This window comes from Larus michahellis, chromosome 13, assembly GCF_964199755.1.
Source record: "Larus michahellis chromosome 13, bLarMic1.1, whole genome shotgun sequence".
NCBI classification, from domain to species: domain Eukaryota; kingdom Metazoa; phylum Chordata; class Aves; order Charadriiformes; family Laridae; genus Larus; species Larus michahellis.
The window spans coordinates 5,889,714-5,905,015 of NC_133908.1; the positions used below are offsets into that span (position 1 = coordinate 5,889,714).

Genomic DNA, 15,302 nt, shown 5'->3' on the forward strand with positions numbered 1-15,302 from the left:
TGGGAGGAAGGAACCCTTTGAAAAGGCTTCAGTTTAACTGGCACAGTGTGTAAGCACATGGAGAAGAGCAACAGTGGCTTTTTCCTAGCAGAAAAGCCAACTTAGATGCGCATCAAACTAGAGCCTCAGAGTAACGTTTTCTTCAAGCCTTTTATAAACCTTTTTAGAAGGCCATACCATTTCCTACACAATTCAGTAAAAACATTCTTGTCCTAGAGGATTTTACCCTTACAAATGCCTGTTCTAGCTCTAAATTATCTGTATGTCTAACGACTGCATGCAGAACAAATACGTTCTCTTCCCAAGCTCCCTTTTGTTTTGCAGCTGCTCTTTGTAAATGGCACAAATCCCATCTATACCTTTTCCACAGGACCATGATCAGTGTTCCTAACTGGTCTGAAATTCACACTGGCAAAAAGAAGCTATATAGAATAGAGTGAGGTGCAATTTTTATTTTTATTTTTTTAATTAAGCAAATGTCACCTTCACTTGTAATGTATAGAATTTAATGTCTGGCACGTAGGTTTCGACATGAATATGTATGGAAGCTAGAAGTTACAAACCTGGAGAATCTGAAAGTCATGATGTAAAGCAACTGGTTAAATGCTAAGCACTACCTTTTAGCTGGGGTGGTGGTTGAGACTTCAAATGTGTTATTCAGCTGAATAATACAGTTACTTGAGGAATGCTGCTAACACAGCTGTTTTCTTTTAATTTTTACTGCCTTTATAATGGGAAGAATCTTTAGCGTATTTTGATTGTTTCTCCATTTGAAAAATTGCATTTTAAATAGTTGTAAAGTCTGCCGATTAATACTAGGAACTTAGTATTTCTAGTGTTGGCTTTATTCTGAAAGATGTATTCTCTGTTTGGGAATCTGGTTCTTGAGACTCCCGTACTTACTGCCTTGTCACATTCCAGGCAGCTTTTGTGGCTAACAGTAGTTTCAGGAATGATCACAAGAGGTCAGACAGAAGTCCATCAGGCAGATATCCTGTCTCTGAGAGTGCCTAGTAAAGAGCATGAAAACACGCAAGGATGTATTTCCTCCATCTGAATACTGCCCTTGTCTCTAGTGATTTGTGGCTTAGTATTTTGAGATAGAAAGGGTATTCTATTAATGTTGGATTGATTTGTGGTGTCATCTGGTTTGATCTTTTTGTTGCGAGCTTGTCCACCAAGAAAACGCGTGATCATATTCTATCGAAGGACATTATACTAACTTGCTAGTATTTGCTTGTTTAATTATCTAAGAATTGTGTTCATTTTTATGCTTAAGGACACTTTCAGTCAAAATTGAGAAGTGTTACACTGTTGTGTTACTATGCTTTCCTTAATTTTTTTTTTCCCTTGGTATTGAGACATTAGTTTCTATGGTCAATCATATGTAAGGGGTTGAAGTTCACTTTCAACTTACCAACTCTGCAGTGCATTTATAATTTTCAACGTTCTTGCATAGACACATGACTAGTCAAATATGTACTTTTTAAACTGATGGAATCTGTAACAGGAGAAATGTTGACTATGCAGACTTCAGTCAACTGTCTTAAAGGTGCTTCTTCCCTTTTTTTCAGACTAAGAGCAATGATGACCTCTTAGCGGGGATGGCTGGTGGCGGTGGAGTGACAATGACTAATGGTGTCAAGGCAAAGAAGAGCACTTGCGTATCAACAGCATCTTCAGCTTCAGGGATGACCATGAACAGTCTGGAAAATAAACCCAAAACTATTGCAGGTAAATGGATGTATCAATCCTTAAAGATGGTGATTGGGTGGTTTTTTTATTTTCCTATTATGTATTGAGCATCCAGGCTGCCTAATGAAGTGGTCAGTAAGGCCACAGTCAAATTGAACACCTCCTGTACTCTTTTCCTGGTTTTTAATAATGTAATGGCCTTTTTGGAGGGTGTTCCTTTTAATTTATGCAACTGTTATATAAAACTAGATAATATAAATAGAGAATCATAGATATGTCTAAAATAATTTAGTTTGTCTAAAAAAAATCCATGCCACAAGCACTAAATCTTTAAGATGTGATCATTTGTTGCAGTCAACAGTTTGGACATTCTGTACTGCTTTATGGAAATAAAGTAAGAGAGCTTTCAGAAACTTCAGAAAAGTGAAATTATTTAGTGTGTTATCAATATGGATGGAAATATGTCTTGCCTTCCATTGCTATGTTTTGGACTCAGTAATGCTCGCAAAGCTGTAAAGCGTCTGGAAATATACTAGTAATAATTGATCTTTGTCTTTATGAAATGAGATGAAAATACAAAAAACCTTAACTTGCATTTTGGGGAATAACATGCAATTCATCACTTGCATTGAAATCTAGTGAAAAGAAAGACAAATTTGAACTTGTAGGAATAGCACTGCTGCAGTTTTTGTGCAATTTATCAGAAGCTGGTGAAGACAAAAAAAGAAACTTGCAAATGTTAAACTTTAAGATCTAACTAATTTTCAGAATACTGGTAAAGCATAGCAATTAGTAAAGCATGTATCAATTAAAATAGAACTGCATTGATTCATGATTAAGGTTGTACAAATGTTTACTCTAAATATATTTTATAAAATGCATTTACCAGTGTGATTCAGAAAATCAAGCACTGTATTGCTAATACAGTCTTCTATTACAGATACTGTATTTTATATTAATGTTCCTAACTTTCAAAAAACATATAGGTACAAGTTCCACAACTAAGCGTAGCACTTCATCTGGAAACAAAGAGTCAAGCTCTTCTAGAGAAAGGATACGCGATCGTTCTCGTTTAAGCCAGAGCAAAAAGCTGCCTTTGAGTGGACAGGGGACCAGTGATACGGTACTGGCAAAACGCTCCCGTAGCCGCACCAATCCAGAATCGGATATTCGGATGAGCAAGTCCAAATCAGACAATCAAATCAGTGACAAAGCTGCCTTGGAAGCAAAGGTGAACGATCTTTTGACATTAGCAAAAACTAAAGATGTGGAAATCTTGCATCTACGGAATGAACTAAGGGATATGCGTGCTCAGCTGGGACTTAATGAAGATCAACTTGAAGGTGATGAAAAATCTGAAGAAAAAGAAGCCATTGTTGTCCATCAGCCAACTGATGTAGAGTCTACCTTGCTACAGTTACAGGAACAAAACACTGCCATCCGAGAAGAGCTCAACCAGCTGAAGAATGAGAATCGAATGTTAAAAGACAGGCTAAATGCATTAGGTTTTTCTTTGGAACAAAGGCTGGACAACTCTGAAAAACTCTTTGGCTATCAGTCTTTGAGTCCAGAGATTACAGCTGGCAACCACAGTGATGGTGGTGGTACTCTGACATCTTCAGTGGAAGGTTCTGCTCCTGGGTCAATGGAAGACTTGTTAAGTCAGGATGAAAACACCTTGATGGACAATCAACATAGTAATTCCATGGATAACTTAGACAGTGAGTGCAGTGAAGTTTATCAGCCACTGACATCAAGTGATGATGCCTTAGATGCTCCATCGTCTTCAGAATCTGAAGGTGTACCAAGTATAGAAAGATCCAGGAAGGGAAGCAGTGGCAATGCAAGTGAAGTGTCCGTAGCTTGTCTGACAGAACGGATACATCAGATGGAAGAGAATCAACACAGTACAGCTGAAGAACTCCAAGCCACACTTCAAGAGCTTGCAGATTTGCAACAAATAACACAAGAGTTAAACAGTGAGAATGAAAGACTTGGAGAGGAAAAAGTAATCCTTATGGAATCTTTGTGCCAGCAAAGCGACAAGTTAGAACACTTCAGCCGTCAGATTGAGTATTTTCGGTCCCTTTTAGATGAACACCATATTTCATATGTAATTGATGAAGATATGAAAAGTGGTCGCTACATGGAGTTAGAGCAACGTTACATGGACCTTGCAGAGAACGCTCGTTTTGAGCGAGAGCAGCTGTTAGGTGTTCAGCAGCACTTGAGCAACACTTTGAAGATGGCAGAACAAGACAACAAGGAGGCCCAGGAAATGATAGGGGCATTAAAAGAACGAAATCACCACATGGAACGGATTATTGAGTCAGAGCAGAAAAGCAAAACAGCAATAGCGTCTACCTTAGAGGAGTACAAAGCCACAGTAGCCAGTGACCAGATTGAGATGAATAGGCTGAAAGCTCAGTTAGAGCATGAAAAGCAGAAAGTGGCTGAGTTGTATTCTATACACAACTCTGGAGATAAATCAGATATACAAGACTTGCTGGAGAGTGTCAGGCGGGATAAAGAAAAAGCAGAGACATTGGCCAGTAGTCTGCAAGAAGAGCTGGCACACACTCGCAATGATGCCAATCGATTGCAAGATGCCATTGCAAAGGTAGTGTTCAAAACAAACTGTTGTATTTTATCATCCCATACACACCATGACTTACTGTTGGTCACTGTAGTTTTTCTAGAATTGAAGGATCAATTATGAGGTTAGTCAGAGTGCAGTAGTTTTAGTGTTGATTACCTTCTCTTAACCTTTGTTAATAAAAATTACATAGGCCTGTTGAAAAATTGTATGGATACACTCCGCCACAGGCTTAACTGTCGGGTTACTTTTTAAAATACTGGTATTTAAACTCCACAGCTCATCTCAAGGACCAAACCGTATTTAAGATACTCTAGGAATTTTGTGTTTAAGTTGCATGCCTTCTGTAAGAGTTTTGAGGAGTTAGTGACAAACTGGTGGAAGGGGGATGTCACTGAGAAGGTGCTGGGAGTCAAAGTTTGAGGTGACAACCCAGCTGTTGATGACTTGTAGAATCTTTCACAGGTGTTAAGAGAATGTTTTTGTTTCGGCTTATTCAGGTTGTTTCAGCCAATGTAAAAAAACCTAATTATACGGAAAGCAGAGAAGTGTCTTCTTTTTCCAGTCAAGAAATTACTAATTTTGATGTTGAGGTAGACAGAGATTTTTATCAAATTTAATTTAATTTACTGAATATATATTCTAGTTTTAAATAAATAAAAAAACCCCAAACCATTGTGATAAGGTTTTAAGCAATTATTATTAAATATGGCAAATACACATAGGTTTTTTACTAATGATCCATCCAGGAGCACCTTGTGTGTTAATTGGGTTTTGGATCAAAATATATATTTCTAGTTCTAAACCAGCTATTTTAACTCAAATATAAATAATTTATCTAGTAAATATATCTAGTAAAAGTGTTTACCATAATTGAATATAAAAATAAGAATCTGATAAAATTTATTTAATAACTTTGAGTATGCATTTAAAGGTATATCTTCCTGATGAGAAAATCCAAGCCAAATTTAATGTTTGAACTATATATTAGCTGCAAATCAACATGTTAGTCATGATCACCAGCCAGTTAGAATCAACCTTAATTTGGAAGTAAAAAAACCCAACACCATAATTTTAATAATTAAAGCTGGGTAGTGCTATTAAAATAAAAAGTACTGAAACAGATGATTTAAAGCAGGACATTTTGTGGATTAAAATTGGTGCCTGGCTGTTTTGACCCACCCTAAGCCATGACCTAATTTCTCTTGTTTTTCTGAGACCCTATTTTTGCTGTTGGGCGTGGGGGTTAATGTTACTGTGCCTCTGATCCCGGCTTCTTACTTGCATGGCAGTTTCGTGAGGCAGGATAAAGTAGTCTCACTGCTCCTAAAAGGGAGAAGTCCACTACCTCTTGTTTTCCCTGCTTCTTTAAATTCAGTTCCATAGCCTTGAAGACTCCTCTGGGAACTACTTCAACTCACTAACATATCTCACTCGCAAATGTGAATCCTGCTCCTTGGTTAAGGAAATGAATCCTCTCACAGGTCCAGCAAGCACTAAAATTGCACAGAAGAGAGCAGGCTTTTTTTTTTTTTTGGCAAGAGAAATAAAGGGTAAAGAGTTTCCCTCACCACCCCCTCCTTTTTCCACAGCAGCTAGATGTTAAATTGGATCAGCTGCTCACGAAACCACAGCCTTGGTACTATGGTATGGTTGCTTCACTCAATACAGGATACTGCTGTTAAAGTAGCTGGGGAATACTCATATATTCAGCTTGGGAAGAAAAGAGTTTAACTCTGGCTCAAGAAAATAGTTGCACTAGAACAATACATTTTTAAAGGCTTACACTTGACTTCTTATCCCATACTTTTTTATGGTTGCAGAAATATATTGTGAGTATGGTAGTTACAAAACTAAAAATGTGGTTTAAAATGCAACCAAATTAGTTATGATAAGATATGTTCTTTTTCAGGTTGAAGATGAATACAGAGTGTTCCAAGAAGAAGCCAAAAAACAAATTGAGGATCTCAATGTGACTCTAGAAAAACTTCGGACAGAACTAGATGAAAAAGAGACTGAGCGAAGCGACATGAAAGAGACTATCTTTGAGTTGGAGGATGAAGTAGAGCAGCATCGTGCTGTGAAGCTTCATGACAATCTCATCATATCTGATTTGGAGAGTAAGTGTTCAAGAGTTTCTCTTGTGAGAGAAATGATCATTTAAGAACAGCTGCAGTAGAATGCTGTAATAGTGAAAATATTTGCACTTGTCTTTCGGATGTCTGGAGTCAAGTCAGACTGGGCTTTGCAGAACCCTTGTGCACTAGGTGAAAAAAATCAAGTTGGCTTTGCTTTTCCAGTCCTGGTAGTAGTTGGTGTGGGAATGAAAACCTGTGAATTGAGAATAAATATGAAATCTGATAATGCTGTTTTCAAGTTGTTTTTCAAAGTAGAAGAACATATAATTACAGACTTAATAATAGTGTGCTCCTTGTGCATTTTGGAGACTGGATGATTGATTTACTGTTTTGGGTTTTTTAAGAATGCTCTCTTTTTCAAGCACCCAAATATTAGGAGTTACCAGGTAGTTTGAGAATGTGTATAATAAATGATTTCTCCCACCTGAAAAAAGGTGGTTTTAGTGGAGAAGTGGCTGAACGGAGGTCCTGAAAGTTACAAATGTTAGAGCTGACTTGGCATATGGATGTATTATATGTCTCTTTCTGTGTAGATTTGCTCGTCATGAGACTGATCTGTGAACCTAAAAATGAATCTGACAAACTTCAAGCAAGTTAGAATCAGACTTTATCTGTTGATTTTTGCCACCATACGAGAAATGGTTGGCGCTTACAATGAAATTCATGTTTACTGTGTACTTGTCTAGCTCTCTGTGCCTTAGTTTCCTCTCTGATCTCCAAGACCTGCTCAGACATTCCTGCCACGGGCTGGAATTCTGCCATTAGCCTCCATCTAAATAAGGGCAACTGTACCCTGGCAAGCTGTGTTTGCACAGTGATACAGAATTCAAATATCTGTTATTCTTCCATTGTATACGAGGATGAAACAAGCGAAAAAACTAAGCACAATCCCTTTTAACAGCAAGGGAAATATTCATAGAAAGGATTTTAAATTGGTCCGCTATCAAGAAAAGGTAGTCTTAAGGAAGCTTTATTCAACTGAAACTCGGTGCCTTCAGACATGTGGGTGTCAGCATGGTTTGCCTAAGCAACCCTTCTTTATCTTGAAAGGCAATCACTGTTTGTCTTTACAAAATTGCTTTAAGTTTTTATTCTGCAATTTTTTATTTTTTTTTTCTCCTGTGCCAAAACCAGACAGACATTTACTTGGGAGCAGGAGCTCAGGCATATGTGGTCAGGGGCTCTGACTTTGTTCCTGAAGTTGTTTTGTAGCAAAGATTTAAAAAGGTTGAGCGCTTTACTACTTGCATTGTTTTCTCCATTAACTGAAATACATTCATACAGGAGACAGCACCGTAGTCAACTCAACATTTAAACATGTGCCTACTAATACCTGATTACACGGCAGCCCTAATTTTTTGATGCTTTTGCTTTGGGGGTACAAAACAGCTGTCAGATATTTCACTTAAACTCGTAAAAATTCAGGCAGACAAACCTCTGCCTGGGCAGAAATTTTCAACAAAAATTGCGACAGTCTTTGTTACTCATCGCTTTTGAAATAGTTTGGAAAATTCAACTGTACTAACTGGTGGCCTGGTGTGATCCCTTAGGGAAGAAAGCAGGATTTTAGTTATAGGCAGGAAGGAGAGTGGCATCTAGTGGCGGTAAGGAGAGATGGCACACGAAGACTAGTAAACTTTAAAAAAATATCTTTCTTTGACCACTTTAAAACATTGTTCATTATAGATTCATAATTAAACGTCATGCAGCAGTTTCTTGGTGGTAGCCTGTAAGTAGTGACAGCAAAGAACAGCATCTCAGAAAATCTGGGACTTGGAGGTATTACATATAAAAGACAGAATTTTAATAATTTGTATTAAAGAGACAGAAAAGCACATCTTAGCAGTAGTAATGTATCTTAAGGCAATCAGACTTTTGATCAGTTCTGGTATTGTCAGCCAAATATATGTATATATAGTGCCTGTGCTTTTAAATGTGGAGAATTCAGTGTAAGTTTAAGTATTATAAAGTACTAGTTAGAAGAACGGTGGGGTTTTTTCACCCTAATTAACCAAGTGTAATAAAGAACCATAAAGGTTTTCTTTAGTGAAATTTTGGTTTAGATTTTAAAATATGAGGAAATCTAGGCCACCCCTTAAGGAGAGGATTTGCCTAATAGCAGAGTTACTAAGTAAATGAAAGTGATGGCAAGGCAACTGATAAATGACAAGTGGTAAGTGGCGGAAAATTATCACTTGAAGAATTCACAAAGGACACACTTTACAGTTAGGAAAAAGATGCTTCATAGATGAGGTGGTGAGTGTTCATTGAATTTAATGGTTAATCAACACTAAATAGTAACATAGAAATGTGAAATGCTCTGGCACTGGTGCTTAGGGCACACTTCATTGTGGGCTTTCCAAACACCAAAAAGAAGTACAGCAAACATATAATAAAATATTTTTCATGGGAATCTTAATGTTGAACTGTCACCTTTTAGCTGTTCATATGTCTATCTGCAAAAACTGGGATCTCTTTGATGTGGACAGTAGGATGTAAATTGCATTGATTAAAAACATACAGTATATTCCTGATGTCATCCGGATGCAGGAGGAACTATAGTCAGTGGCAGCTGAACTCGTTACTGGTGGGAGAAGGAGTTTTAAGCATAGTGCTTCTGTATTGCATCTAAAAATTCAAAGAAATATTAAAATAACCTGTATGTTTTTATGCTCACTAGCGCGCTGAGATGGAACAAGCTGTAGTGGCGATGAGTCTGTGATATGGGAGCGGAGGTGAGGGGCTGGGAGAGGGCAGGGCAGGCGGGCATCGCACTAGATGGCGTGTTTCCTTCTGTTCTCGTTTCTGGCTTTGGAAAAACGGTAGTCAGGGAGCCAAGCTGTCACATTAGTCATCTTCAATGGCTAAGGGGAAAAAAGAAATCTATTACTCTTCCAAGCAGTTAATAAGAGCTTGTGGGGACACTTTTACTGAAAACTTTGTCTCCTGATGTGCAGAAAATTTGTATTTGTAGGTTAGCTTATCAGTTGTCAGATGTTTCTTCTGAAGCCTGGAAATGCTCTTTGCATGTTCACTTAGCACAAGGTACGTGTGCTAAACATAGCAATTCTCTTTGTCTGTAACAATTTAAGTCAGTAAATGTTTTGAACAAGGGTAGGTGAGCAAGAAGATTGAGATATCTAATGTTTGGTGAATAAATAGGGTTTTTTTTATGGAGCTGACAGTGTTAGTTTTTAATTCTGCAATATCTCATTTTGAAAACGATCTTGACAACAGTTGTGAAATTAAATTTTTACATTATCATATTTAGGCATTTTCTACTAAAGTATTGGAAAAGTCAATTGGATGTTAGTTTTCTAATTGTTAGTACTTTTTTTTTTTTCCGCTAATGTTGGACCCTTAAAAACATCATCTTTCTTGCTGTATAGATCTGCTGTCTGACAGTAATGAGCTCCAAAGCAAGACTGATATGCAAGTTGCCCGAGCTTTGGTATATTTGTAACCAGTGTCTCTTCCTTATGTAAGGAAGCTATAATTCTTAAATTAACTGTAATGCTGACACTACTCTGTGTAGATGTGATTATATTAGGATAGCTATTTCTATGCTAAAAAATTGAAATGCTATCCTAGTATAAGGCAAAGCAATGTAGCTAGTACAAAAACTGCGAGAATGCCCATTATGGATTTGCCTGTGTCAGGATTACTTGGTTTAGCATTGCTTATCAGGCATTACAATGTCATGTTTTGAAACTACTATGCATATCTGAATATTGATATTTTTTCTTTCTTTTTTTTTTTTCCCCCCAGAGACTATTGAAATTAAACAATTGAATGTTGATACTCATTTTTATTCCATAATAATAAATTTTAACTGCCAATTGTAATTAGTAAGAGATACAGAATACAGTGATACTTTGGCAGTTGTACAAAATTCAAATGATACCTTAGTTTCTTCGTCCCATCTCCAGCCCTAGTTGTAATGTTTTTCTTTACCATTTATAGTCTGCATTTCCCATAATTTATTTTTCTACCTTTTAAAAAGCAAGGCCTTGTTAAACTGTGATTTACATCAATATCATTTTGTAACTTGTAGACATAATTGAATCCTGCATTAAAACACAAGCAGCTTGCTGATTTGCCATTTTTGATTATCCTATTCATTCATCAGAATGGTCTCCTTGTTCTTCACTTATCCTAAACAGTAGTTACTTTTCCTTTTATCTCAATGCCCTTTCTTGTCTGTGCTCCTTAAAAGGAGGAGAGTGGATAATGGCAGAAGAGAAGTACCTGTCCTACCGTGCTGAAAATTGCAGCACATACAGGTGGAAAGGGTTCGTGTGTGTTAGAGAAGAATCGTGGAGGTTGTGGGGCTGCAAAGGAAGGATGCCACAGGGCAGCTGCACAGAGAATTGCTGCCTGTGGACCTATTTTGACTACTTGAATTTTCAGGCTGTAATTGGTGGCACAATGCGAAGAATGGAGTTTAAGCTGTAAGAGGTGAAATCACTTACCTTAGTCTTAATTTCTCACTGTTTCAAATTCAGTTGGAATTTGGTAGTTCTTTTCAGTTCTCTTTTTTTTTTCTTTTTAAATCTCTTAATTTGATTGGAGGGGAAGACTGTTCCTAACAACTGCTGTAAAATGCTCTGTATTGTTTATAGTAACTGCAGAATATTCAGACCATTGTGTTTTACTTCAAAGCATAAATATACTAAAACTTAATGGTGCATTTCATATCTCACAAAAGCTCAAAACAATGGCATTACACAAGCTTTAACTCTGGATGCATTCATAGTTTCTGGTTTGTGGTTATTTTTAGACAAACTATAGCTTGCTTTTAGCAGTAGAACAGATTTTATTTGTAAAAACACATTTTCTTTGAACTGTCTTTAAAAGAGAAAATGGTCGTCTGCTAGATTTTGTTTCAAAATGCTACTGGAAGCAGTACTTGCTGTCACTTTTGAAAGTTATCTAACTTGCATCGAGTTTTTTTAAGCATGTGTTTAAAGGAAAAAAAGGTGGGGAGGGGGAACGACTTTTATCACTTTGACCTAAAGCTGTGCTGACTTTAGCCTGAACAAGTTATGTGTACAGAGACAAGCTAAAAATTGGAGGGCTTTGCTTAAATAATGTGGTGGCATGAGATTTGAATGGCATGGTCTGTTAGGCTTATCTTCAAAGCTTAAAGATCAGTTGGATGCATCGTAAAATGTGCAGTCTTGTAAGGAGGAGATAAATACAGAAATATCTGTCTAATTTTAGTGTTTCAACTTTTCCAAGCCCAAAAGGTTATCGTGTTTTCAGGCCAACTGAGGTTTATATCATTCTCGTAAAGAAATTAGCTGTGGCATTAAAAGCCTCTGTGCTTGCAACTGTTGAGGAAACTCAAGAATTCTTCTGATGAAGAAACCAAAAGGAATTCCATGGCTGAAAAATTGAAGTGTTCTTATGAGCATAGTTGAGGCTCCTTAATGTACACATCAGCATAAATCAGCTTAAATCTGTTCGTAGTCTTTGGTGCATCTGATTTAAACATTTTGAAATGCTTACTATTTTCCATTTAGTCTGCTGTAGCCTTATTTTTCTTATTAAGAAAAGCCATTTGATAAAAGACCAGGAGTACTGAAAAGTATAAGCTTACTTGGGAAGATACTGGTAGGTATTGGCAGAATAAGTAACTTTGAATAAAACCTGGTTTGCTGGTTTTCCTGAGACTTCATACCCAAATAAAAGCACTGGAAAGTTTTTCATGTTAGAAATTGAGAGCCATGAAACTTTACTGTATCAATCGGTTTGTATGAACCTATATACTTCTGACTATTCAAACAGGGGTTTTTTATGCAGTTTCATAGATTTTTGGCCAAGATTTTGTGTTTTGAACAGCCTAAGTTTATTATGCACCTTCATTCTTTTTTGTGGAAAGAGCATTGCTAATATACAGGAAAAATACTTGTTTCCAGCAGGTCTTGGAATAATGAACCTGAACAAAAAAATGCTTTCAGTCAGTTGTCCCATCATTTTTACAGTTTGGAAATAGCTACATGATGCTATAGAAATAAAATCATCCTAGAATGCAAAGATCAGTGTTCTTCTTTGTTAGTTGCTTAGTTATGAGAATGGAGTAATCAATCACGTTGTCCTTGTGTATTGAGTAAAGTAACAAATGAATAATAATTGCGGTAGCCAGTCTGTCAGACGCCAGATGAGGAGTTGGTGGTGATCAAGCTGCATACCCTTTTGTATAACTGCGGACAGATTTAAGGGACCATGTCTTTCATAACATGATCTCATAGACTGTTTGTCCCTTTGCTGTAAATATAGCTTGTTTCAACTTCAAATAGTAGCTTGATAGACAAGAATGGAAGATTCTTGAGGACATGAGTAGAATTTTATCCCCGTTGAAGGCATGGCTGTGACTGTTATGTCAGCTGCTTTGTGGCAGGGAGTAAATAGTGAATGAAGAGGCTTTGCGTTTTGCTGTTTCTGGGGAAACCCGCCAGACATCCATGTCTTTAGGACCCTTCCATGTTAAATTACCCTCCTTGTTTATTTGCTTTTTGTTATCGCTTTGTCATTTTAATATTGCGGAGGGTGGAGAAGAGACTGGGATTTGTATAAGAATTGAGTTTTCTTATGCTGTTCCCCTCACCAGTCATAGAGAAGTTATGCACCTATTGACACTTTCTGTCAAATTATTTCTGCTCATACTATTTTTCTCCAGATGGCTTTGGTTATAAAAATGTATTCTCTGAGTTAGTTCTTAAAAACATTTGCAGGTTGTTTCAGTTACTCTTTAAGTAAACAGATCCCTGACTAAGATCTTACAGAGAATTTGACTTTCTTTCCAGATACAGTTAAAAAACTTCAGGACCAAAAGCATGACATGGAAAGAGAGATAAAGAATCTTCATAGGAGACTCCGGGTAGGTTAAAACCTAAAAAATCAATAAATTGTAAACTTGGAATTTCTCAAGACCTGCATGTGAGGTTGTGAAAAGGTAATATGATAGATGTAATACCATTAAAATAATTATTTCTGAGACACAGGCATCATATGGGAATATATTTACTACCCGATGGACACTAAAGAATTCTAAAAAATTCTCAGTGTGACACAGATGTGGTGTTGGGCTTGGGAGAAAATGTTCCTGTGTCTTCTGATGCATAGTTTAATATTAATTTTTTTTTCTGCTCCACTTCGAACATTTTCTTTGTTTCTAGAAAAGAAATCCATGACCTTGGAAGTCTAGTTATTTCCAGGAAAACTTCTTCAATTTAACTTGTAAGTTAGGTTGTGCCTAATGCCAGAGATGAGTGCCTTTATCGTTCCTGTAAATTGTCTCCTGTAACAGGGAAACTCTGAATAATAAGGATAACTTTTATTTTTAACTTCACAATTCTTGCTGCTGCTTTCAATTTAAAGTTTTATTTACTTATAGGAGGAGTCAGCAGAATGGCGTCAGTTCCAGGCTGATCTACAGACTGCAGTGGTTATAGCAAATGATATAAAGTCTGAGGCCCAAGAAGAGATAGGAGACCTGAAGCGTAGATTACATGAAGCTCAGGAGAAAAACGAGAAGCTCACTAAAGAGTTGGAGGAAATAAAGTCACGCAAGTATGCAAAAGACAACAGGGATATTGTCTCTTTCGTAGCGGGGGTACAGTTTTGGAAATCCAGTGTCACAGCTATTATTGAGACTCTGGAAGTTCGCAAATCCTCTCACTGTGAGGATCTTTATTTCAACAAGCTACTTTACGCAGGCTTTGGGGGTCAAAATAAGTAAACTTATAAGAACAACATTTGTTTCTCTAACTGTATACTTAATCTGTCCAAGAATACGCAGTTCGGTGCTTTTGCAAAACCAGATTGAAGTGGAGGATTTTTCCCTTTTAACAGTTGGACATGATTTCACTTCCCTCAATGTGAAAAACAAGCAGTGTTGGCTTTTCTGTACCATCATTAATACTTCTGTTTAGCAGCCAAGGCTTTTGGTATGGTAAAAAATACAGCTGGATTTTTACCTGACAAGAAACCTTCTTCTAATTCTCCATATATCTTGTACTGTTTTTTTTCTGCTGGTAATTGTTTCTGGAAATAATTAGAGATGCTTTGTGTATCAAAACATTTTTAATGAAAACAATTTAAACTGTGATGTTTTGTGGCTTGAACTAGGTGCTACAGTTATTTAGAAACTGAGTTATGTGTGTTTCAGAAGTATGAAAGTCCTTCAAATCCATAGAATAGGAACATCTTGGACAGCACCATTTGAATGAATCCTGACTACGTTGTCTCTAGGGATTGAATGCACGTATAGCTTATAATTACAGTAATGATGTTTGTGGTGTATATATATTAAACAATTTTTTTCCATGTGGATGGGCATTTTATAGGATACATTACACTTAACCCAGCATCCAGCAGGATATGAGATAATGCAGGCTAAGGAACTTAGGGAAAAGCTGATGGTAGGAAGAACAGACTGGTTGCACTGAAAATGGAATATTATCTGGATGGATGCGTGATGGGCATAAGGTATCTTGTCTGAAGTAAGATCACCAAACTAAGTAATACGAGCAATTCTTACTAATACATTTCAGCCAGAATTGTAATTGTTCAATTACTGCTTGAAGTGAACCTGTGAGGTTACAGTTGCACTTCTGAAAGTAGAATTGGCTTGCTGATTCCAGTCAGTATATTCATTTTACACAGTCGTTATACATATACACAATCGTGTTCTGACGTTTGATTCACTGCAGTCAAAGAACAAAGAGCCAACTGAATTAGATTCCTTGGAAGCGGTATAGCTACTGTATTGCGGCGAAGGTGTTAGGAAAGTCTGTTACGGCGTCTGAAGCAAAAATCAGTCAATGTTTAATTCTTGCAGACTGTAGAAAATAGGTTGCTTCTAACAA

The 15,302-nt window shown here is 37.0% G+C and overlaps 1 protein-coding gene across 3 annotated transcripts in view; it reads left to right on the forward strand.

Annotated features, from left to right (window-relative positions):
* SPECC1L (sperm antigen with calponin homology and coiled-coil domains 1 like) overlaps positions 1-15,302 on the forward strand; it is a 66,454-nt gene that overhangs the window by 18,894 nt on the left and 32,258 nt on the right. For all 3 annotated transcript variants that reach the window (XM_074606577.1, XM_074606579.1, XM_074606580.1), the window contains exons 3-7: positions 1,575-1,734; positions 2,682-4,315; positions 6,204-6,411; positions 13,239-13,312; positions 13,829-14,004. In XM_074606577.1, the coding sequence (XP_074462678.1) occupies positions 1,575-1,734; positions 2,682-4,315; positions 6,204-6,411; positions 13,239-13,312; positions 13,829-14,004 (2,252 nt within the window). The remainder of the gene's footprint in view (positions 1-1,574; positions 1,735-2,681; positions 4,316-6,203; positions 6,412-13,238; positions 13,313-13,828; positions 14,005-15,302) is intronic.